At 42.6% G+C, this 26,803-nt stretch overlaps 1 protein-coding gene across 2 annotated transcripts in view; it reads right to left on the reverse strand.

Moving 5' to 3' along the window:
* Positions 1 to 534: 534 nt before the first annotated feature.
* Positions 535 to 26,803, reverse strand: part of BACH1 (BTB domain and CNC homolog 1) — a 39,316-nt gene continuing 13,047 nt past the window's right edge. For both annotated transcript variants that reach the window (XM_066370388.1, XM_066370389.1), the window contains exons 2-5: positions 15,566 to 15,859; positions 10,422 to 11,762; positions 8,640 to 8,846; positions 535 to 2,629 (exon numbers count right to left, since the gene is read on the reverse strand). In XM_066370388.1, coding sequence (XP_066226485.1) covers positions 2,174 to 2,629; positions 8,640 to 8,846; positions 10,422 to 11,762; positions 15,566 to 15,799 — 2,238 coding nt within the window. In that variant the 5' untranslated portion in view covers positions 15,800 to 15,859 and the 3' untranslated portion in view covers positions 535 to 2,173. The remainder of the gene's footprint in view (positions 2,630 to 8,639; positions 8,847 to 10,421; positions 11,763 to 15,565; positions 15,860 to 26,803) is intronic.

The following is a 26,803-nucleotide window of genomic DNA, read 5'->3' on the forward strand; positions in this document are numbered from 1 at the left end:
ATCTCTTTTCCCACCTTATAGACAAAAGACAAAGGTAAAACCGACTAGCTCTCCATCTCTCTGCCACACACTGAGCGCCATGGTGGTGTGAGGTAGTGTAGTTACTTGTTTTACATGCTGGCTACTGAAACAATGCCTTATTTTACAAAATATTACACCTGGCCAATACTCAGAATATCATTAAAATAAACCTTAATGCTACACTGTTTATATAGAGATAAATTTAAACCAAGTGCCCTAAAAACCATGTTTGTTTGAACTCTGGGGACAACAAGGTGTTACCATTCTGAGCAGTATTTACAGGGCAGTCAGGCACAAGGCCACATGACATCTGCACACAAAGAGTACGACGGACAGCTGTGTGTCCTGTGAGGTAGGAGATCAAGGATTCCATTGGCTTGTGTAAGATTTTACATTTTGTAAACCAGAAATGTTTTTATATTATTTTATGTTTTGAAGTTAAAACTTAAAATTACAAGTATCAAGGAAACAGCTACATGGGGATGTGTGTACACGTTTTTTCTATCGCATGGGTGCGTCATCACAGAATCAGCATCATCCTCCCGACACATTGGGTGTATTTACAGAAGCCCCTAGCATATAAACAAGCCCAACTAGTTCTCTTTATAACAACTAAGTCCATAACAGAGATAACATACAAACCACTGAAACTACACCAGTACTATCTCCCCCAACCACCCCCCATCAAATAGGATAACACTTGACAAAGGACTCTGAAGTGCCCGTGTGGTCCCCAAAGACTTGGTCCGCGTGACGGGTGGCTGTTCCTCACACGGACAGCACGGGCCCTTCACCAGGTTCAGGGCTCCATCTATGAAAGTCTCTCAGCTGTTGGACCTGGTGAAGTACTTTCTAATCCAAAGACCATAAATTACTCCTTTGTACCTTTAAAACTGGGCCCTGCAAATGTGTCTGTGAATGAGAGTATATTCAGTTCTGTGTAACTGCGAGAACTTGATGTCTATAGCTTTCATCTGACTCTCACAAGCCTATCATACCGGGTTGCCTAAAAACCACCAAAACAACGTTATGAGGTGAGCACTCAGATATAAAATCTGTATTTTAAAGCAAGGCTGGATAAACACAGGGTGACTGTGAGATGCCCACGTCAACATGACCCATGCCCTCACACACCAGCTCCAGGGAAGAGAGCAAGATTTCATCTGGTTTCCAAATTCAAACCCACTTTGAAATAAGACGAGTCCCACCCCTTCACAAGCTGACTGGTTGTAATAATGCTTGTACAGCAAACCACAGGAGTCCAAAACCAGGGTGAACAGTCACTTCCACTCCTAACACACAGGCAGCCCCCTCCCAAGCCTGGCGTTCTCACGTAGGCGCTGCGCAGGGCAAGTGAGCTCAGGCCTCGGGAGCCCTGGCGGCACTGTCAGTGCTCACTCAGGCCGCGACCCCGAGTCCTACTTCTCCCTCTGCAGGGACAGAGCATAGGAAACAGGAAGACATGACGGCCCCAATGTGGGAAAGACTGCAGAGAAAAAGGCAGGATGACACTCATCCACTCTCATGCAGCCAGGACTTCTGAAGTCAACAGTGACAAGGAACGAGCCTCTGCCTTAGGCCACCGCGGGTCCCCGTTTCCCAAAGTCCAATGTGGCGTAGGGCTCACAATGCAGCCACCCATTCACTGGTGCTAGCAGGAGCAGAGGACAAGCTCCAGGTTCAGGCAGACATCTCTACACATACACCCAAGGCCAGGACACCCACTCCTGCGCAGGTCTGCCGGCAGTGCTAGGGACGTGTTCCCACCAACACGTGGCAGAAAGGGTGGTCTCTACATTTCTGTGGGCTGCTCTTCACAGGAACCTCTGCAGACATGGCAGCTGCTTGCTGTGCTGGAAAGGCTATAGGCACATGCTCATATTTATTCTGAGTACAGGGAAGAGCTGTGACTGACAGTTACTACTCTGTAAATCAGAAGTTATTAAAGCCAACGACGGTCATGTGTGGTTCTCAGTGTCCAGAAGGCAGATCATTTCTGCGCCTCTCGTGGAGTCAGGGCAACTTCAGACTCCCCTCCTCCCCCAGCGCACCACAAGGGGAAGAGACACCATGGCTGACAGGTGGCTAGGCCAGGCTTTCAGGACAAACATCAGAACCCCAGCAGAAAGCATGATGGTTTGAGTGGATGAGCTCACTCGTCAGTAGTGCACTTGTCTGTCATCTGCTGACAGAAGTCCGAGATGCCCGCACTCTGGCGACACTGGTCCATGAGCCCTGCATGCTCAGAGGCCACCCTGGAGGCTGGCCAGGGCTCCGGGCCCTGAGTGCAGCCCCTCACACTGGCCTTCCCACTAGGGCAGCAGGGGCCTTGCTCCCCAGCAGATGGCACAGCTGGAGGCCCCTCCAGTAAACTCGAACTGGGTGGAAACACAAAAGCACCATCAGAAGCACGTTTCTCTTTCTCAGAAACCAAGAATGAGAGGGGGCAGTCCGAGGCAGAGTACTTGGCGAGGATCTGTATCTGCTCCGGACTCAGGGCCGCCTCCTCACAGACCTGCTGGCACAGCCCGGTCAGGTTCTGCTTGGTCTCCCCCAGAGTGCACAGGATATGGTCCCTCTCCTTCAGCAAGTTCTCCTTCTCGTGTTGCTGTGGGCAGGACAGAAAACAGTGTGTTTATCACCCAGTCGACACCCTCAGGCCACCAAACACACCTCTCCAAAGCCTCTTCTCATTAAACATGACCACACAGAATTTTTCCTTTCAATTCAATTGAAAAATATATTAAATGCCTCAGGCCCATAAAATCCTTCATCCAAACCTCAGGCCTAGATATGTCCAGGATTCAGAGTTTTTCAGATTTTAGAAAGATAAATGGATGCTCATGTCATTGCTCTGGGGGCCTGGGGGCCTGGGGCAACACCCCACAATCACCAACTCTACATTTTAAGTAAAACACATTAAAATATCAAACAACATGCAAAGTAGGGAAAATACTCTACCTAGCCCAATGTCATTTGCATTAGTTTTTTGCTGAAACAGTTTGTGACATACTTGTGTGGGTCATGGGTAAACAAGTGTGGACTTGACCTTCTGGACAGAAGAGAAACTGGTAAGTACCAGCACTGCTCATAATGGCTGTAACTCAATCACAGCAAGAGTCTAGTGATGACGGACATTTGTGGAGCATTTACTGTGTGTCAAATATTGTGCTGTTTTCAATAAGCAATCTCAGCTATGTAATGCACACACAACGGCTAATTTCACAAGTGGGACCCCGAGTTAGAAAGCTAGTGTGTGAGTTACTAAAGTGTGAAGAATCGTGTGTGTGTGTGTGTGTGTGTGTGTGTGTGTGTGTATGTGTGTGTGTAGTGGTGGTGGGGGTGTTCTGTTTGTCAGTTGTTCTTGGTGCTGTTATTATTGAAAATGCTTATCTCTACAGGAATGCTTCCCACAGATGTTTTCAGAAGTCCTGCCGGCCCAGCTTGCCCATCTTGGCCCCCCGCTGCTGCCAAAGCACCTCCTCCTCAGCCGACCCTCACCCTCCTGCTGCGCCAGCTTCTCGTCCAACAGGAGCCCAAAGCCAGGCGTCCAGCTGCTTGTAAGGGAAGAGAGATGAACACTGCGAAGGTCAGAGCTTCTCCTATGAAATCTGATAGCTCTCTGATTCTGCTCACTGGTCCTGAGAAGCTTAGGCTGCCAGTGAGCAGTTAGGGAGTTTCACAGTGAGAATCCTCTAAACCAGCGGTTCTCAACCTGTGGGTCGCGACCCCGGCGGGGGTCGAACGATGTTTTGGTCGTTCGACCCCCGCTGGGGTTGCGACCCACAGGTTGAGAACCACTGCTCTAAATAGTCTTTTCTGAAACAAAAATAACTAAAAGGCTAAAAGGAAATTTGCTTTATACAAAACTACTATTCCTGTTTTATATAAAAGTTTTTCCAAAAAACCGTGTAACTTCAACTATGGTAGTTTTTAAATATTTCACGGCATCTAAAATTGTACATTTGAGAAAATGTACAATGATTATAAAGTACAAAATTTTTATATTGCAAAGTATTCTCCAATTTGTTCGAATGTTTACACAATTGTTCTGTTTTGGACAAAATATGCATAGCTCAATAATATATTTTTACATGTATTTATCTCTAAATGAATAAATAAAACCAAAATCAATGCTCAACAGTACATTTTTTTTTTGCAAAGGGTTTGTCATGGGCAGTTTTTTGATGCAATGACTCTGCAAGTGCCTAGAGAGTGAGAGCAGAGCCCAGCCCCCACCTGTCCAGAGAGGGACTCATGTGATACGGTCAGCACCCACCTGACCTACAGATGCTACAAATATTACAAATATTTTATAACTTCTGTGTCGTCAGATAAACAGCAACATGATCTCACTCTCACTATTCCCACCACTAAAGAAAGGATGGCACTGGGACCTTCTCTAAGGATTCCGCTCACTGTTTTACAACTAAACCCACAGGCACAACCCTGAAACTCCACCATGAATTCTATACAGTAAACGCTCCAGTCTGTCCCCTGCAGTTGAAGCTAACTCCTACACAAACATGTCGCCAGGCAGTTAGTTGATTTTCCCATTTCACTCTAATTTTAAAAGACAGATTTACTTCAACAGCACTCAGTTTAAAAACTTAGGACAATAAGTTAATGATGGTTAAATAAATAAAAGTAATTCAACTTAATCACTTCACCTCACCAGGCAGTGGTGCAGTAGATAGAGAGTCAGCCTGGGATGCTGAGGACCCATGTTTGAAACCCCAAGGTCGCTGACTTGAGCGTGGGATCATAGACATGACCCCAAAATCACTGACTTGAGCAAGGGGTCACTGGCTCGATTGGAGCCCCCTAGTCAAGTCATGTATGAGAAGCAATCATTGAACAACTAGGGTGCAACAAGTATGAGTTGATACTTCTCATCTCTCTCCCTTCCTGTCTGTCTCTCTCTCTCACTAAAAAAACAAAAAAAATAAACTTAATCACTTCATGATCATTATTAGAGACACCTCTCAAACATACTCACTACCAGTACCCTGCTACCTATTTTCTACATTTTAATTTCCTTACAATGCAACTATATAAACCATAAGTTTGAAGTGCTGTGACCTAAATCATAAATCTATTTTTAAAAATGAATAAAATTGGTATTCTGGTACCATTATGTATCCATTATGTATTTTGAGGCAACAAAACAAATTTACATTCAAATCTTCATTTTTCAATGGCTAGTGTACAATCAATATTCATGCAAATGTAAGAAGTTAAAAATATTTTAAATATAACTCACCCAATAAAGATAAGAAGTGGAAGAATTTGGTGCCAAAAGCCAGATGGCTGTGACAATTTATTTTAGGTTAAGAAGTACTCACTACTAGAAAAAGGTGACTAATCCCTACAATGTAAAACCTCTGGATAGACAGCTCAAAGAAATATACAAATAACCCTTAAAATATGAATAAAATGCTTAATTTCACTCATAAGAGAGATTTAAAAAAGCTATCAAGAGATAGCAATTCTCAACATTAAATTGGAAAAAGAACAAAAGGTAACAAATTCATTTAAATGCTAATCCAATCAACCACTGGGCTATTTAAAAGTGGGTGTTTATCAAACACAGAATTCCCCTCAGCAGGTGTTCTAATCTCCCACCCAGACGAGGAGACTGGGAAACTGCTGGATGCTGGCCACACTTCCAAAAGGTGACTCTCCACTAAAAGAAGAGAACACTGCCACTCCTCTGGTCCTCAACTCTCCACACTGCTAACTACCAACCTGTGGGAGATTGTGGCTCTCAATGCTATTCTCTTTCCACAAAAGACAAGATCTCTGATGTCGCCCAGTAACCCAAGTCTGAGCAACGTTCTTCGTGTAATAAATATATTAGGAATCAAATTATTTTCCTTGTAGGAAAAGAGCCAACCTTTTAAATAGCACATTTTCTGCTTAGTTCCATCTGAAGGGACACCTGCAGCAAAACTGACATGTGCAATACACCTCTTACACTTGCAGGTGCAGTCAGCCTGTGCACATCCCAGGCCTGAGGGCAGCGTAAAGAACTCACAGGGTTCAAGGAAGCTGGGGCAAGGCGCGTCCCTCTGATAAAAGCCCCCAGGTCTTCTCTGGTGCTAACATGAAGGGGAGAGACGGAGCAGGGCTCACACTGGCGAACAGCGGTGAGCATACCCATCGGGCTGGTGCACGGCCTGCCAGAGAAGGGGGCTCTGGAAGCCACCTGTCTACTGTTATGTCTATGCTCTAGTTACAGACGAGGACACCTGAGCCAAAATAAGTCAGCCACGTGCTCTCCTCCTTGGAATTTAGAACTGAGCATCCAGGCAGTCCTGAAGGGAGAACATCTCCGGGGGCTGAGCTGCAGCCCCCTTGTGCAGCACACAGGTTAGAGCCACTCCCCAACATAGTTGCTGAGTATCCATCTATACATGAAGTTACTTCTGAAGCCGGCTTGATAGATACAAAGGCTTGTTTTATCATTTTTGTTTGTTCTAGGAGAGGAAGAAAACTGGACCAATTCTCCCTACAGTTGTCACCGGCTGAGAGGGAAAGGCCACAATTAGCTCTAAGAACTGTAACCATGTGACTTCGCCCGATGTGACCCAAAGGTCTGAAAGCATCTGCGTTTTAGAGCAGAGCTGTCACTGAAATTAGAGCCACACTGCCTGAAGGCAAGTGAGTGTTTAATCCAAAGCTGAATAATATAAGGGTGCTCATGCTTTAGGTATGGACTAATACACACCCCCAAACACGGGGTAAATATGACCCAATGTGTAACTTTTCTTCTTTGATTCCAACCACATTAATCATTTAGCAAAATCACAAAGGTATTTCTCTCTCTCATGCCTTAGTTTGTAAATCACCTGGTTTCTCTTTCATCTTTGTACACAGTTATACATCCTCCTCTTGTTGCACAGCAAGTTATACAAAATATAGTTTTCCCACTTTTTTGAAGGTACATAAAGTATTTAATTGCTGTTTGTACTTGAAGATTTGCTACAATTACAATGTTACACTTTCACCAATAATTAACAAAGACCCAAAGCTGAACTGAGTTTTGGGTCTTAGTTAATATTTCCCTACTGCTGGGCACTGTCTCCCTGCTGTCTCCAACCACATTCCCACTCCCGCAGCCACACTACTGGCTATTTCACACAGTGCTTCCCCCACTAGCCTCTAAGGGGCAGAGAAACATGGGTGCAAGTGACTCGCTTTGTCAGTCTGTTTTGATGCTGGAACAAAAAACAAAATTCAGTAAAGCAAGCATTCTTCACACTCAGTGTCTCAGTAGATCTTAAAACTTTCCATTCATATCAGCATGTGATTTTTTTCCCCTTGGATATAATATCCAAGTTGGTTTGTTTTGGTATCAACCAAAACAAGTTATTCAAGTCTAGTCTACTTAAACTAGCAGCTGAATCATTAAATTTTATAGATACCAAACACAGCACAAAGAAACTTAAGTGTCTTATAATTTCTTTCATCCTTACTCAACCACTAAGAATTAGGTAGATAGTAAAATTATTCTTAATTTGTAAATAATTTAAAAAGCACCCAGAAATAGTTAACTTATATATTACAGCATATTATGCTATAATAGGTAGAATACTTACATAAGTAAAATACAGTGTGTCCGTAAAGTCATGGTGCACTTTTGACTGGTCACAGGAAAGCAACAAAAGACGACAGAAATGTGAAATCTGCACCAAATAAAAGGAAAACCCTCCCAGTTTCTGTAGGATGATGTAGCAGCATGTGCGCCTGCACAGATGATGACGTAACATCGTGTATATAGCGGAGCAGCCCACGCCATGCCAGTCCAGATGTGGACGGTACAGAGGAAAGTTCAGTGTGTTCTGTGGCTTGCTAAATTCAAATCTGTGACCAAAGTGCAACGTGATTATCAGCGCGTTTATAACAAAGCACCACCACATAGGAATAGCATTACTCGGTGGGATAGCAGTTGAAGGAAACCGGCAGTTGATGGAGAAACCCCGTTCTGGTAGGCCATCAGTCAGTGACAAGTCTGTAGAGGCTATACGGGATAGCTACCTATGGAGCCCTAAAAAATCTGTGCATGAGCCCACATCGAAATACACTGAATAGGTATGAAACTGGGAGAGTTTTCCTTTTATTTGGTGCAGATTTCACATTTTTATTGTCTTTTGTTGCTTTCCTGTGACTGGTCAAAAGTGCACCCTGACTTTACGAACACACTGTAGTCTATGAACATCCTCTTTTTTTATTTCCTAAGTTTTCTGAAAATGCCATATAATTTATTTTCTTAAAATGGTAATTGGAAATTTTAAAATTAATGTATAATTGAACATTATAATCTGACTTAGGAATTGAAATAGCTATTTCCTCTACAAAAAAAGAAAGAAGGAAGGAAGGAAGGAAGGAAGGAAGGAAGGAAGGAAGGAAGGAAGGAAGGAAGGAAGGAAGGAAGGGAAGGAAGGGAAGGAAGGGAAGGAAGGGAAGGAAGGGAAGGAAGGAAAGGAAGGAAAGGAAGGAAAGGAAGGAAAGGAAAGAAAGGAAAGAAAGGAAAGAAAGGAAAGAAAGGAAGAAAGGAAGAAAGGAAGAAAGAAAGAAGAATGGACGAATGTGGTGGGATTAACAGACTTGCTCACCAGCTTCTCGATCTCTGACTCCAGGTTCTGGATGCAGTCGAGCTTCCTCTTGCGACAGCGCTGGGCAGCAATCCTGTTTTTGCTCCTCCTCCGAATGTCATGAATACAGTCTAGCTGCTCGGGAGTCAGCTTGTGCATTTTCAGCAAGGATTGGAAATCATTTCGAGAAAGGGAAATTATTCGCTGAGCATTAAACGGCAGTTTTACCTAGAAAGTGAAATAAACATGAGTTGTTGTTGCTGATTTTGTACTTAAACTAGGATGGGGACAACACAGGCCTTTGTTTTCCAGAGACCTTTACTTATACTTGAAACAAAATAAATAGATCTCTATTCCCAACTTCTATACTATCCCGTATAGTAAAAGCTGAAAAGTTACTTGATATTTCTAGTTTCTTTTAGAGAGTGTTCAGAAGACAAATTGAGAAGCAGGTATTGTATAAGCAAATCAAACATTAACACAAATATTCATGTATTTAAAATGAATAAACAATCTATCCTACTAGGGCATGTTAATACAACAAAGATATCTTTATACCTCTTTCTAAAGCGTTTTTAATGTGTTTTTACCCAAACTCCCCCCAAATCTATTTTATTCTTTGATGTATATGACTGTGGAGCTCTGATTTAATACTAGTGTAATTACACTAGTATTTCTAAAGCATTCGAAAAGATTTATTTTTCTGTCAGGAAATGGTAATTTCACATAACTCATATTAAATCTACATATCTCACTTGCCAATATAGAAATAATTAGAGAAACCTGTAAATGTTTTAAATTCATCTTCAACATACAAAAATTTCGAAAAAGATAATATTTTTAAACGACAGAATTGTAGGACAGTTTAATTATATCAATGACCAAAAATGCAAATAAAACATTGGTCAGTTTCTCTAGCAACCTATATAGTTTGTTACATAAATGAAACAAAATATTCTAAAATTTCTTAAATGTTTTCTCTTTAACATTCTTTCATAGTTCCAAACACTAGGATTTATAAATAACATACAAAAATCTACAGATTTAACTCATGCATACATCTTAAATCACCAATCAGCCCTTTCCAAAGTTAAAGGAAAAACAACATCTTAATACTCTTCCAAACCTGTGTCACCTACAAACACAAAACTGAAGAAAATGATAGAGAACTAATAAGTCCTTATTATTACTGGATTATATGACTATTTTAGCAAAGAGCAGCCGTCACATAGACACTGTACACAAAGGACACAGGGTCAAGCTTACAATTAATGCCACACTAACTATATGTTAGCATGTGCTAAATTATTAGGACATTCATTAAATTAACAGCTAAAATAGCTACGGAAAAAATTATGGCTATGAAAAACGAATGTAAAGAAAACGCTGCATTAGAGGCCACATGCCTACAACTCATCACAGCCAACTCAGTGCCAAGTGACTAGTCCCAGGTCAGGGGACCTTGTGACAATGAGAATACATATGTACTGACTTTTCTAGGAATTACCATAGAGGGTCCTCATCCTTTCTTCTGGGGACGTAGCATGTGATATAAAGAGTTAAATAGCCCATGTGCGACTCGACTCCATGCATGGTTGACATCAGCACACCTGCCTGAAGTCTATGAATACAAAGCCCTTCCTCACACTCTTTACATCCAAACCATGCAATTCACACCCAGGCATGGGTTTCCTCCTCCCTGAGCCTGCTCTTATCCCCAGAGCTGCAACAGGAGCTGATGCAGGAAATCCCAATTAATGGTAACAAAACAATGTCTGAACAACACTTTCGTGTTCCCCTCACCTCACATTCTTGTTCTCTGGCTGAACAGGGCTCACTGTCTCCTTCTGTGTCCGTCTCAGAGTCATCTCCCAAGCTGATCACACAAGCATATGGACAAGGTTCCTGCTGGGCTTCTGAGGCAAAATCATCACTTCCAATTTCCAAACTGCTTGAACGGCCTTCGGCGCTCAGAGTACTTATAAAAGGGCAGTTGACAGAACTTAATGTTGCAAAAGTCCTCTGACCAGGTTCTGGGCTCTCGCTAATCCTGATCCCTAACCAGGGACACTCAGACCGCTTCTGGGAGTGGACATGTTCTGGCCCATCTTTGGTCACAGCAGGTGACAACTGCATTTGGCAAGGAGAGTCCGTGCTGCACACATCACCCCAGAAGCCCTTGGCCAGGTGCTCTGCCACCTCCCGCTCCACACTACTCCGCTCGCTGGAAGCAAGGCTGCTCTCCTCCCTGGAGCCCAAGTCAGATTTCAAATGTAAATCTTGACTTTCAGCAAAGGTTTTCTCTTCTCCAACATTTGCGCCTAAGGATGGTTTTTCTGTTAACACTATTGTGTTCTGCATACCAGCGAGATTCAAGTCACCATACTGGTCATATGTGTGTAAGAGAGACAGAGAATAAAGTCCAGGAGGGTCTGCGGAAGAACTATGGGGCAAAGGAGTCACTTCCGGTGTTTCTGACGGGCCCTGCACAGCAGGCTCTTCCTTGGTGTCTTCACATTCTGTTGTTATTTTACTCTCCTCACATTTTAAAACCACCTGCAAATCAGCAGAGTCCTGGACTCCTCCCAGACATTCATTTTCAGATGTCTCACTTGCCTGAACAGCAGTGGGAACGTCTTTGAACCCAGATTCCACAGTACGAACTCTGTCAGTTCCAAATGCTTTTTGGAATTTTCTGTATTTGGGGCATAAAGATGGCAAAGCTAGAGCAGCACCCTTTTCTAAGCACATGGACTCACATGTCTGACTGGCACTGTCTTGCAGAGGTGGTGATGTTTTTGCATTTCCTTGGTACCCACGGAGTTTACAATGAGGAGTCTGAACATTTTTATTTTCCAAAAATTTCTCCACCTCATCAATTTCTAAACCCTTCTGGTCCACAAGTGAAAATTTTAGGTCTGTGTTCTGACAGTGTGGTGGGAAACACTTTTTTCTTGGGCATTCTTGTCGGTCTGCAGTGGCATCCAAAGACTTAAATTTGAGAAACTGAAAGCAGGCTTCCTCAATGTCGTGAACACCTAAAAATTCCACACACTTGCACACTTCATCCACATTTTCCTTCCTTAAACACAGCTTAGCAGTGTAGGCAAACTGAAGTAAAGGTTCAAATCCTATAACTGTCACCTGTTAATATATAAAATAAAGACAAATGCATCACTTGAAAGCTGTCTAGTAGATAAACACAAGAATAGAAGGTAATAGATATAAATAACTTATTTGTGATAATTATAAAATAGGGTTTTTTTAATTTGGGGATGTGAAGCTAAGGGAGTCTGAAAAGTGTGCTCATCACACCCTTCCACTGGGACCACACCTTCTCTTTATGATCCCACTCTGACTGACACATGAATTAGGATTTACTCACATGAGGTGCAATCAGCACCACTGAAATAAATAATCGGTGACATAAAGCAGGAAGAGCACAACTTTAACATACACACAGTCAAGTCCCAGGTGTCTACTGCCAGCCCAGCTTTGTGCAATCAATATTCCAAACAACTCCAACTGCTATAAACCACAAAAGTGGACATTTAACAATAAAACATAATATATCTAAGTACTTAAAGTACTCCTGAACCATGGCAAATGCTCAGTAAATGGTAACTGTTACCCTTATCTTATGCCAACCACTTCTAATAAAATTTTTAAAGATTCGGACTTAAACAGTGAACAAAGTGAAGTTCTGAAGATCATGTCTAGCACTGTTTCAGCAGATTCATGGACTCCAGGTGACAGCAACTGTAAACAGAAACATGCACACTTACACTGACCCTGACTGCCAGGCGAGGCCAGGAAAAGAGAACCCCGTCTGGGTCAAAAATACAAAACTAATTTGAACACTGAGTTCTTATAAATCAAGATATTTTTGTGATATTTTTAAATACACTCTAAGCTGTGAGTACTGAACTAGTTTTTAAATGGCTTAAAACAAAAACAGCAACACCACCAATCCTGGTGAGCACATGGAAAAACTGGACCAATCACACTGCCAGCAAGAACGTGAAATGCACAGTGCTCTTGCACACAGTCTGGTGGTTTCTGTCCCAGAAACTGTATTCCTGTCCTTTAATCCCCGAGAAATGACCTGGACACAAATGTCCACAGCAACTTCATTTGTTATAGCCCAAAACCAGAATTAACCTAACTTCCTTCCATAGGTAAACAGTTAAATAAAAACTGGTACATCCATACTAACAAGTACTACTCGACCTGGATATACTACTCTCAAGGGAATTCAGTAAGTGGAAAAAAGCCAACACCAAAAGGTTACACACTATGTGATTTGAATTATATAATATTTTGTGTGTGTGTGTGTGTGTGTGTGTGTGTGTGAGAGAGAGAGAGAGAGAGAGATAGACAGACAGGAAGGGAGAGAGATGAGAAGCATCAATTCTTCATTGTGGCACCTTAGTTGTTCATTGATTGCTTTCTCATATGTGCCTTGACCAGGGGGCTACAGCAGACCGAGTAATCCCTTGCTCAAGCCAGCGACCTTGGGTTCAAGCTGGTGAGCTTTGCTCAAACCAGATGAGCCCGCACTCAAACTGGCAATCTTGGGGTTTTTCGAACCTGGGTCCTCTGCATCTCAGTCCGATGCTCTATCCACTAAGCTACTGCCTGGTCAGGCTAATTATGTAACATTTTTGAAATGACAAAACTTTATGAAAAAATAAAAGGAGGACAAAGTAATGGCTGCCAGGAGTTGGGGGTGAAGGGTGTGATTATAAAAGGCAACGTGGGTCCCTGGTGCTGGAACCATCAGGACGCCGACTGTGGTGGACACACAGGCTCCCCAGGGAATCAAACTGCAAACCTCACACACACAACTCCATGTAAGGAAATCCAAAGATGCTGAGAAAGATGATGGACTGGATCAAAGTCAATGTCCTGGCTGGGATATTCCACTATAATTCTGCAAAATGTTACCCGTGGAGGAAACTGGGCAAAATGTATAAGGGATCTCTCATTGTATTTTTGTCAATTTACAATTTTCTCAATAAAAATTTCAATTAATATTTTTTTTAAGCAAGAGAAAAAAACAGAGACAGGAAGGGAGAGAGATGAAAAGCAAAAGCTCATAGTTGTGGCACTTTTCTTTTTAATTGTTCATTAATTGCTTCTAATACATGCCTTGGCTAGGGAGACTCCAGCTGAGCCAGTGACACCTTGCTCAAGCGAGGAACCATTGGGCTCAAGCCAGTGACCTTGGGGTCATGTCTGTGATCCCACATGCAGGCCAGAAACCTCATGCTCAAGACAGATGAGCCCCTGCTTAAGCTGGAAACCTTGGGGTTTTGAACATGGGTCCTCAGCTCTATCCACTGCGCTACTATCTGGGTCAGGCTTGATTAACAATTTTTAAACATGTTAAAATCACCAAAAAAGGCTTTACGGACAGTGATTCATATAATGACATTTTGTCTGTCACTACTGCAAATACTTTTAAAAAGAATTTACACTCAAATTAGAATGAGTAAATAAATACATACGTACACACATAAACACGTACAGGTACTCACCATACACCTTTCCTCCCACACCTGTGTATAAAACTCTTCTCTACCTGGGAAGCATTAAAGAATTGATAATATAGACCATAACAAGAATGTCTCCATTACAAGATGCATTGCTCCATTTTAAAAACAATGCCAAACTAGAGTGGCCTTCCTAGTCACGTGATTGGTGTGGCCTTTCGTGCTCTGGCCTCTGCCACAGAACTGACAGCCTGTTGATTCCCCAAACAGCAGACACGAGTTCAGGAATGTATGCACGGCCACACAGCTCACACAGGCCTGGTATACACAAGCGCTACATCCCTTCTCAAATTCTTCTTCACAAGTGCTACTCCAGGTCTCCAGGTCTCCAGGTCTCCAGATCCTGAGGCCCAGCTTTTCCAGCTGCAGCCCCTAACTAAAACCAAACCGTGCTCACAGTCAGTGTAACCCGCACCACCAGCCAGCCCACAAGGTCCCTTCGAGGCAGGACATTAACAAGGACCCAAACATTTAGAACATCACATCAGGCTGGTGGGAAAGACATGTGAAAAAAGGCTCTAAAAATATGGCACAAAAACTGTATTTTTTTCTACCAATGCATACACAATCTCAACAAAGAAAAGAGAAAAAGAACACTATAGAGCAACAACGTCCCATGAGGGCATATCTTAGAAAAATGAAGGATTAACAGAGCCCTAAACCCAGGCCCGTTTCCCCTCCCAGGAAAAGTTCAGAAGGAAAGAATGCACACAGCACAGTCTCTCCAGATGTCTCTAAGTCACTGTGCCCTGCTTTGTTTATTTTATCAGAAATAACATAAGTGGCTCTGGCCAGTTGGCTCAGTAGGAGACATCAGCCTGGCATGTGGAAGTCCACGGTTCAATTACCAGTTAAGATACATAGGAGAGTTGACCATCTGCTTATCCACGCCTCCTCTTCCCCTTTCTCTTGCTCTCTCTTTTTCTCCCACTCTCTCTTTTTCTCCCGCTCTCTCTTTTTCTCCTGCAGCCATGGCTCAAATGGTTTGAGCAAAGTTGGCCCCAGGCACTGAGGATGGTCCTGCAGAGCCTCAGCCTCACGTGTTAAAAACAGCTAGGCTGCGAGCATGAGTCTCAGTTGGGGATTGCCGGGTGGATCCTGCTCAGGAAGCATGTGGCAGTTTGTCTATCTCCCCCTCCTCTCAACTTGGAAATAAATAAATAAATAACTTATTCATCTGCTCAATAAGTATTTTTAACTAACATCTAAAATCAATAACTTTACATGTAAAATGTCATAATTTTATGGAAAAGTAAAAGAAACTTGTTTTTGTAGAACCTGGAAACTGTTCTGAGCCTCGAGACAGAATGGTTTTAGTTCTACCTTAATGAACCATAAGAGATGTAATTAAGTCACATAAAATTAAAATTTCCAGAAGGTGGACCCTCTCACCTCTCCTGGGAGAGAAATCGTAAGTTCTGCATCAGCATGACCCACAACTCGCGCATGGAGATAACTGCTGCAGGCCGCTAGCACAGCCCGGTGGGCACGGAAGGGCTGCCCCTCCACAAGAACAGTGACGTCACATAGCACATCCTTTTTCCGCTGCTCGTTAAGGCTGAGTAAGACGTTGGTGCTGTGCACCGAAGACTCATAGGCAAAAATCGAATTCTCACTCAGAGACATCCTGCGTCACCAATAGTGCCAGGGAGTCCAATGAAAGCATTCTTCTCATTGTCATCAAACCTGCGAACAGATGCAAGATTGCATTTAAATAAAATCTTGTTAAAAGTGTTTTAAAAGTGACAGTGTCAAATGTAAAATAAAAGACATCACTAAAACAAAAATGAAAGTGAAAGCCGCCAGTGAACCTAGAAGCACTTATTCAATTTACCTCACTTAATACAGGGCCTTGATAGCCTTTTTCTAACTAATTTCAAGCTTCTCAGAGTGGGAGTAGAAAGAATTTTTTGAACCAAGAATTAAATGGATCTCTGAAAGTGAGACATTCTCACACCGAAAAAACACCTATGGTGAGCAAACAGAAGGGCCCGGAATTTCTGGGAGGCACCCACTCCTGTGGCTATAAGGCATCAATAGGTATACATGTCAGTCACCAGAGGTCACGGCTAGGATGGGACTGTACAATATGACTAGCATGTGTGATTCTACCACTCTCCAGGTCCCTCCCCAACATCTGAGAGCTGGTAGGAAGGCTAGGTGCTTCATAACAAGGACCAAGTTCTACAAAACATCAAGTTCCTCCAAAACAAAGAAGAAAATTACTTCTTTGAGAAAAACACTGAAGTCTGTCAAGCCAGGTGTTAGTAATGAGTCTTTTTCTATAACAGCTCTTAATTTACACAACAAAGTACAGGCAACAAGTACAATTCTATCAAGAATATGGATCACACGTATACAAGCTCCTGGTTTTCTTAAGATGTTAGAACACAAGAGAAAGTTATCAAAAATTATATTTTTAAATATCAACATATAGTAGCCTCCAAACAGTTTTTGATCACTTACACCAGTGGTTTTCAGCCTCAGGTCCAACAGAAATTTCATGTCAGTCCAGGAAAGAGTTAACTACCTGATGTGTAAGAATTTCAGAGTCTATAATCATTGGGTCTTGAAATATAATCTTGAAAACCACTGACACATTACTTGCAAAAAAAAAAAAAAAAAGGGAAGCCCCCGTCTACGTAGGTTTATCTGTATATTTCAGACGTGTACTACTACTCACATACAACATGTTTTCAAACACCGGAAGATGAAAGCAAAAGGTAAGAAGTTCTTGTGTGTTCTTCCGGACCCCAAAACTACTGGTTAGTGCCCTATGGCGTGTGAGCCTGTAACAGAGGCTGAGAAGCTCCTCAAACACCATGCCTGCGATGTTCACCTTTGTTCTTCTGACACTGACTCACTGCCTGAAGTGAAGGTCCCCAAACGTTCGGTGACTGAGTAAATGTTACTGTTCTCAGATTCACCCTCCTCCAAACAAAAATGAGAGGAGAAACAAGGACTGCTTAAGTGCAGACAGGCCAGGCCAGATCATGGGGGATTTCACCTCCAAGACACAACCACATGAAATGTATCCATCACCTCTAGTCCACTTGTGTGTTTATGTTCAAAGTGCTCAACAGAGCTGAAATGTCATCTCCTCAGAAGCAGTGAATGAAAACAAATCTCTCATTATATGGTTCAACTCCACCTGATATTACAGACCACAACCTATCATTCACTGATTCAGCACACCACACAAAATTAGAGCACCTTTAAATTTATTCAAAACTATGTGCTAGAACTATCTCGACCTTTTGGGTGTGCCCATACAAGACAGTAAACACTCTCTGGCCATTGGTCTTAATATTTCAGTTATTAACATGAGGAATTAGTGATAGGAATAGTTGGGAAGAACCACCATTCAAGGAAAGTATGCGCCTGCATGTCTGGTACCACAGACCCCTGCCCTCCACTTTCTCTAAGACAGTCACCCTCTCAGCCATGCAGGACTCGACAGCTGATCACCTGCCTTACTATGTCCCTGCACACAAGTCCCCGGCCTCCATACTCTTTCCTGGCACCTGCCCTGCAAACTCTTAAAGCTATAATATCAGTCTCACATCTTGTGATTCTGCTGAATACAGCACGGCCAGGAAAACTGAAAACACAGGCCAGCTAGAGTCACCATAAACTAATGGTGTGCAGCCTCAGGGTCACAACCCTGCTCGTCAGTTCTTCCGCATGCCTGTCTCTGCTCATAGCAGCTGTCCAGTCCCCAACTGTCCCCTCAATGCGTGTCTCTCCCAGGAGGCCACCATAACTGGGATGCACTCTCAGAAAACAGACCCTCCTGCCACCTGAAAAGGCTCCCTCTCCTGCATCTCTAATACTTTCCTGTAACACCCTCCCCACCACGCCCAACCTCTCTGCTAGCTTCTTCCCACAGGCTCTGTTCACAAACATGCTTAAGTTCATCCAGAAACTGTCCTAAAAATATTTATACTAAGAACTAATAGCAAATACTCACCATGCTCTACTAAAAACTAATAGCAAATACTCACCATGCTCTAATTTCACACAAGGCTCAGAACTGAGTGCTAGATACGACAGTTCATCTCACTTAACTCTCCCAATCACACCAGGACATGGATACTCTTACATCCCAACCTCACACATGATTAAACTGAGGTTCACTGAGAAGCACCCTGACCAAGGTCAAACTATTCCATGTCTGTCTTCAGTTAGCACCCGCTGCAGGCACAGAGGAGACTCGCTGCAGTAATGCAGGGAGCCGGATATCCCTAACAGGTCATGCATGAGAATAAGAAAATTGGCCTCGCAGAAAGCCAGAAGCAACAAACTGCACCTGAACTTCAGACAAAGGGTTCTGCACTCTTCAACACTGGAACCTAAAGATCCTCTGGATCCCAAGGGACAACAGCAAAACCATTGCCATACCCTCATTCTAGAGCTACTGTAAAGCCTGCTGCCACCTGCTGGACACTACTCACCTTAAAACTCCAGAGAGAATTTATTCTTGGCTCACCGTGCCCCCCTTTAGGCAGTTTGGGATGATAGCTCACCTCACAGGTTCAGAGCCAGCTTACAGATCTGCTGGAAGACTTGGATGTGGATGACATGCCAACCCCAAGTCCCTGCCAACCCCAAGTCCCAGCCAACCCCAAGTCCCAGCAGCTACAACTCAGAGAAGTAGGAAAATCAGATGTGGAAGAGCCCAGGAGGGCACATAACATGACCTACCATCTTCCACCAGAGACCCAGATGCACTGTCACCACCCACACTGGGCCCTGTGAGCAAGCTCTCACCGAGACTGCTGTCCCTGCCTCTTCAACCAAGACCCACTTCTCTCCACCCGTGCTGCCACAGTTCCTGTCCCAGCCATCACTGGCTCACATCCACATAAATGTCCTTTACTTTCTGCACTGGCTTACGAGCTCACAGGTGCACAAACACAGATATATATAAAGTGAAGCAAAGTTTCACATGTCAATATGTCACCTTTACCAGTGCAAAATACTCAATTTCTACTCTATTAAAAAAATGTGCAGTTGTGATCCACTCAATTTCAAGAGCCACTAATAGACCAAGCAAAGCACAGAGTGGCACAGCACCAGGTCTAGAACCCTGCAGTGTCTGGGTTCAAATCCCAGCTCTGTCACTTACTAACAGTATGACCTGAGGCAAACTGCTCACCCTTCTCACCTGTAAAGCAAGGGTAACACTAGCACCCTATCGGGTTGTCGTGAGGTTTACCTAAGACAATGAGGGTGTTCAGCATACTGTTCAGCCCACAGCACACAATAACTATCAGCTGTTACTAAAGACAATAACAACAAAAGCGTCATTCCCCTCAAACCCACCTGAGTTCCTCTAATTTCCTCTCCCACATCAAAGTGATTCTCCCTTGCCAAAAATCCTTGAACTTCTGATGATCAATTTTACATTAGCATGCTCTCCAGATCTGTGTGGTCAGACTTTCCATCTGCTAATCTGCCGTTTTCTCAAGCCTTGTCTCCATCTTGCTGGCTTCACCACCCTCCCCCTGCCTCACAGACACCAAGCTGCTCCCTCCTCAGAGCCTTCACTGCTCCTGCTTCCTGGGCTCTGCCCTTCAGCTGGCTAACTATCGCCTTTTAGGTCTCAGTTTAAATGTCAAAACCCTGCCTAACTTGTTTTCTGCCTTCAAGCATGGAACAGAGTACCTGGTCAATGCAGGCCCTTGCTTCTGAATTGAATGACTTGGTATCTTTAGTACAAATCCAAAACCTAGATTGTCTGTGTCTTCCTCCAAACACAGTACAGGATCTGCTCCAACACACATGCCACAGAAGAGTACTCAGAGAACTACCCTTGGGCAGCTTCGCCAGAGCCACAAGGAGTGAAAGGGAGCCCTCGTTCATCCCTGGGGGAGCTGGAGATACACCTGCATGACAAGTGACCAAGGAAGAGCCGAGTGTGGCAACCGTAGTCATAGCCACCACACCTGTCTTGTTGCTCACATGAGGGCCCTTGATCCTGACACCTCACCGGGACAGGGCACAAAAGAAAGATCCTCTGAAAATCAGCTTCCCAGGTTCTGAAAACCCCCTAGGTGGTCAGCAATCCATGTGGACCCAGCACTGTAATTAAGCAACGGCTAAACCAGGGAAGAATGGCACACCCCCTTCTGGTGTGAGAGTCCTCTCCCAACATTCCCACCTGCAGTACGAGACAGAGAACCCCCAAGGCCTCCAGACCTAAATTCTATTAACTGATTAACACCAAATTTATTTTTTTAATTTATTCATTTTATAGAGAGAGAAGGGGAAGAGGAGCAGGAAACATCAACTCCCATATGTGCCTTGACCAAGCAAGCCCAGTGTTTCAAACCAGTGACCTCAGCATTCCAGGTTAACGTTTTATCCACTGTGCTACCACAGGTCAAGCATTAACACCAAATTTAGATTCCTATGTTACACATGATCTTTTCCATGTTCTCAGAAATACATATACTATCATTAAAATTCAAAATAAAGGTTTGCTGACCTTAACAAAGTGCTGATTCATTCAGTAATGCTGATAAAGGATGAACAGACATTTTAAAGCTTCCTGTACCTCAGTTTGGAAATAATTTCTGCTCTCTGCTCAACATACACAATGTAAGTTTTAATATAGTGACAACTTGATGTTTTTGCTTTCAAAATCATAAAGAAAATGAAAAGTGATACTATGGCTTTATCACATTTTAATAACTTTAAGGATAATTTACTCTAAAAATACTTAAAAACCTCAGGTAACTCTCCAATCATGGAGCCAGGCCTACAAGCTCCAAAGCTTTAGCTCCCTGAAGTCTCACAGAGTTGCGCTGTCTTTAAATTCTCAACATAGGAGGGCACATAAAACTAACACCAAAGAGTCACTAAAAAGAAAAAGACCACCATCCAAACATTCTTGACCTTCCCTGAGCAATGACAACTTTTCTTTGTACCAGTGTCTCTGCACCACACAACAAGCAGGTAACATGAAAACAAGACAGTCCCCACATTCAAGAACAACCTAGAGACAGATGTTCAAACTAAAAATGAAGGCGATATCACTGACCTCTATAATCTATCTACATAGGAAGCTGGGCATTTCCAAAGATATTTATTTGCAGTAAGTCTTCAGATAAAAATTACTTTCTTATCAATTCTCATTTAACCATAATATTCAACCAAAGAGAACAACGATTTCCAAAACAGTCCTGTTCACGAGGGTCTGTGGGTGTGTGTGAGGGAGGTGGTGGGGACAGTCATCAGTGACCCAGTTGTGAGAGATAGTCCTGCCTGGGGGCCAGCCAAGACTCTTCTTTCTAGGACACTGGGAGCTTTCCCTTTTCCCCTCACAGCTGCTACTGCTCCCCTCCAGCAGCCCATCCATCACTCTGCTTTGCTCAACAACAGGGCAGGGTCTCCAATGGCTCAGAAGAGGCCATTTCCTCCTACTGTGTCTCCTTCTTGGCTCCCCTCACACACACAAGTCAAAATCCCCTAGGTCAGCTCCAGTTACATACACCCAAGACACACAGAGTATGAGTGCTCTCTGGACATGAGGTGACCATTATCTTCGGTTTTTCACATGGACAGCAAAGACCCACAGAACCTTCAGTCCTGTGTCTTCCCTTTAGGGGTCTTTATAATTGTTTTTTTGTTGTTGTTGTTGTTTTTTATTTAAGTGGAGATGTCCACAGGAAAGAATTTCTTTAAAGACATGGCTTGTGCCTGACCAGGCGGTGGCGCAGTGGATTGAGCGTCGGACTGAGATGCAGAAGACCCAGGTTCGAGACCTCGAGGTCGCCAGCTTGAGCGCGGGCTCATCTGGTTTGAGCAGAAGCTCACCAGCTTGGACCCAAGGTCGCTGGCTCCAGCAAGGGGTTACTTGGTCTGCTGAAGGCCCACGGTCAAGGCACATATGAGAAAGCAATCAATGAACAACTAAGGTGTTGCAACACGCAATGAAAAACTAATGATTGATGCTTCTCATCTCTCTCCGACCCTGTCTGTCTGTCCCTGTCTATCCCTCTCTCTGACTCACTCTCTGTCTCTGTAAAAAATAAAAAAATAAAAAGTGTAATAAAAAAAAATTAAAAAAAAAAAGACATGGCTTGTCTTGTTACCATTCCCAATTCTGAAAGAACCTTAACATCAAAAAGTCTGTGGGAATTTAAAGCAGAGACAATAATTTAAGTCGGCATTCTTTCCCAATGTTCTCAGACCTGACTCACCTGTCAGAAAGAATGACTCAGTGATCAAGACTTGCTATTTTCTTTAACCTTCTGCAGATCTTATATATCATACTTGTTTAAACATCAGAACACATTTTCTAAACCCGTTTCTCTCAATCTCATAAAAAAATCTTAAGTATGCCTGGGTACATAGTTGAATATATCAATAAAGGCCGAATGAAAATGGAAAACAAAAGACTGAATTAGCTAAGTAGCAGAAAGGCTTACAAAGCAGTACCGGAACCAATGACATCGTTTTGAAGAACTTTTACAATGACCTGTGTGAAAGTGTCCTGCAATCTTTGTTAAAACTATGTAACTAGAGTGCTGCTTGCTATTCCTTTCTTAATTGGGGTCTAAGGCAACACTAACATTTTTGCAGCTCATGATTATTACAACATTATGTGAAGTTCCATACAAGCAAAGTTAGATTCTTTTCTCTTTATTCTTCCTAACAGTAAAAATTATATAAATCATGGATCTTTTGCTATATTTACTCAGTATAATTTCATGTCTAAAATTATAAAGCTTAATTTATACTTAGAGGGTTAAAGAAGTCTGAAGTTGTTTACAGATTCACCTACTAAGAGGTCATAAACAAAAGGTAGGTTTTTTTTTACTCAAGTGAACCAATCAAACTCTGATAAGTGTGGGTAGTAAGTTTAAAAGAGCTTGGAAGGGAAGAGAGGAAGCAAGAGAAGGAATGCAGGACAGCCAAGCTCCAGACCAAAACAAGAGTAACTAATCTCACTGCTATACTTCCATAGCACAAAGAACCTTAAGAAACAATGATGTCTTTTATTTGCTTAAAATACTTAGCAGCTACTTGATCCTTGGAAGGATTGCTATATCTCAATGGGGTATGACTATGTTTAGAAAATATGAACTAACAAATGGAATTGACCCATACCATTAAGATAATTAATGAATACATATTTTTTCATGCACCTGTCACCATTTACCAATTTTGACATTATGATTACATAGAACAAAAGACTATTTAAAATGTACAATTCAGTGAGTTTTGACACTTGTATATGTGCACAAAACTACTACCATGATCAAAATACAGAAATTTCCATTACTTCTCAAAATTTCACATGGCCCTTGAGGTCTCTCCTGCCCTGTTCCCCTGGTTCCAGGTAACCAATAACTTGCTTTCTGTCACTATTGATTAGCATGCATTTTCTCTGATTTTTATATAAATGAAATACACATTATGTTCTCTGGTTCAGGTTTCTTTCACTCAGCTTAATGATATTCATATTGTATATATCAATTGTTCTTTTTATTCCTAAATAATATTTCATTATGTGGACATTCCACCATTGTTTTTCCCTCTAACTACTGATGGATGATCATTATAAAAATGGACAATTGCACTGTTTCCAGTGTGGGATTGTTGTGACAAAACTTCAGTGGGCACCTGAGTGGAAATAATAGTTCATTCTCTTGCATAAATATATTATCTAGAAGTGAAGAGCTGAGTGCGATGGTAGATTTATGTTTAACGTTTTAGAAATTGCCTAAGCCATTTTCTGAAGCAATTTATCATTTTACATTGCTACTAGCAGTGTGCGAAGATACCAGTTGCTCACTCTCACCGATCCTGGAATTGTCAGTCTTTTTAATCTCAGCTACCCTAATAAACGCACAGTGGTATCTCACTGGTTTTAATGTGCATTTCCTGATGACTAATGATGTTGACCATCTCAATGTGTGTTTATTAGCCATTTGTATATCTTCTTTTGTGAAATGTCTGTTCAGTTCTCCTGCCTGTTTTTATCTGGGCTGTTTTCTTCTTTTTACTGAGCCAGCAGATTTTTGATTTGGGTTGTAATGAATCTATACACCCATTTGTGGAGAACCGATATCTAATAAATTGAGTGAGTTTTCTGGTGCACAAACATGGCCTATCTCCCTATTTACTTAGGTCTTCTTTAATCTCTCTCAGCATTATCCCAACTGAGACAGAGGGAAAAGCAAAGAGTAAAAATTCCAAAACATTCCCCAGAAAGAATAAAATTCCCCAACTTAGCTTCCTCCAAGGGTCTCCAGATTCCTAGACCACTTTCTAAGCATTCGCCCAAGCATCCCTAAAGTCCCACAGTCAGTGGCTGGAGATGAGGGCAGAGTGGTTATCAGGGAGCTTGCCTGAGGACTAACAACTCCCTCGCCACTTCATAAACACAGCAGCCAACTGCTCTGGGGATCCTCATATGGACAGCACCAGCACAGAACAGCTTTGTACAGCCTGATGACTCCCCTCGCCAGCTGAGCAAGTTAGGTTGCACATCCCCTTGACAATTTCCTTTATTTATAAAGTAAGGACATTAAGTGAAAAAATATGCACAACGTTCTTAGAACAGTGCCTGGGTGTAATGAGTGCTCAATAATTATTGCTTAATATTTGAATTTGATGCTAGAAATGTCTTTGAGTGGCCCAGGGAGACAGTGAGACTAGGGAAAAAAGGAAACAGCACACTGCTCAGCCTCCCAGTACTTCAGATAGGATAATATGAACACTGTTAACTGGTTCTCAGAGCAGGTAAATAATGTGAGACTTAATTACAGTTACAGAACAGAATGTAAATACTATTAGCCTTGGCAAAACAAGAGTAAAGCTGACAGGCTGGGAGATGGAAACAGAGAGCTGAAAGGAAGGGTCTGTCTATATGACCTATAATATCCAAAGTCCAAAAGGTGTTTCTTTAGGTTAATGAGACCAAAGTAAAAATAATTTCAAGGTATATAGGTGACCAAGAACAGAAATAAAATAATTATAAATACAGGTGAATGAAGGGATGGTATATGTAAACAAAAATCAACAACCACGGTGAAAGGAAACTAGCAGCTGATGTCTCAGGTTCATAAGTAAACTGAGGTAAAAACACTTAGAGACACATAGGGAAAGAAGCACCAAAAGAATTAAGTAGCAAAAGTGGATGAACGTGAACATGAACCATGAAGCAGAGGAAGAGGGGGATGGGATAGGGGCCACAGATGAGGCCACTTCATGATAAATCTGTGTTTTTAAAAAACAATAGCATGCATTACTCTAAAAACATAAAGTAAAAAGACGTTCACATAGTCAACCAAAAAAGTAAAACTCAGTTAAGTCTAAATTGTTGACAACTTGGTTGTGAGTCTTAATACTTTAAGTTTCTACAAATAAAAAAGGAATTTGATAAAGAGGAAAAAAAATCAACCATTAACTAAAATCTTAGATACTGACATAGGAAACAGCAAAGGTAGAAGAAATATAGTAAGACTTCCTTTTGTCTGGGATCAACGTTACCCATCCTATTTCATATTTACACTGAGGGCATTTTCAAGTATCTCGTGAGGAAGGAGCTGCCCTGGCTCTGCATCTTCCAGAGCCTGACAGAACCTGCCACACCTGCACCAAAGAGCCACCCAAATGGTAACGCTGTGCATTTACTATTGGCAGGACTGTTTTCTTTCTTTTTTTTTTTTTTTTCAGTGAAAGGAAGGGAAAGCAGAGACAGACTCCTACATATGCCCTGACCAGGATCTACCTAGCAAGCCCTCTAGAGGGCAATGCTCTCCCCATCTGGAGTGTTGCTCTGTTGCTCAGCAACCAAGCTATTAGTACCTGAGGCAGAGGCCATGGAGCCATCCTCAGCACCTGGGGCCAACACGCTCCAATCAAGCCATGGCTGCAGGAGAGGAAGAGAGAGAGAAAGAGAGAGCGAGAGAGAGAAGCAAGAGGGAGGAGGGGTGTAGAAGCAGATGGGCGCTTCTCCCATGTGCCCTGATCAGGAATCGAACCTGGGATATCCACACACAGGGCTGATGCTCTACCACTGAGCCAATTGGCCAAGGCCAGGGCTGTGGAATTAAAGCACAAGCTGATTCTTGAGAAGACCAATAAAATGGACAAACTTCTGCAAAGTCTCACCAAAACAAAGTGAGAAAAAAAAAAATGAGTACATAGCATTTCCAATATCATACAAAACATACTACAGTGACTCTTCTCTTAAAATATCTTGCCCCTTCCTATACCTTGCCTGCTATCTATAGTAAAATTCTCTGCTCCCCTTTAGTGAACTCCCAAAAAGAGCCATTTTTATTCACACCACCCCCACATCCCTGTCTTCCCAATGTCATCTGAGCCCACTAAAACCAGGCTTTCCCCTCCATGCCATAAAAACCGCTCTGAGGACCAAGGACCTCCACTCTGCCCACCTGCAAATTTTCTATCTTCTGACACAGCATCCCAGCAACATTCAACAGGTGACTCATCCCCTGACTGGAATCCTTTCTTCACCTGGCTTCTAGGACACCACTGTCCTCTCATTTATTATCTTACTGGCACCATTTATCAACTTCTTTTGGCGGTTCTTCCTGCTCTTCCAAACCTCTAAATGCTGGAGAGCCCAGGGTGTAACCCATAAATTTC

The sequence above is a fragment of the Saccopteryx leptura genome, chromosome 2 (genome assembly GCF_036850995.1).
Source record: "Saccopteryx leptura isolate mSacLep1 chromosome 2, mSacLep1_pri_phased_curated, whole genome shotgun sequence".
Lineage (NCBI taxonomy): Eukaryota > Metazoa > Chordata > Mammalia > Chiroptera > Emballonuridae > Saccopteryx > Saccopteryx leptura.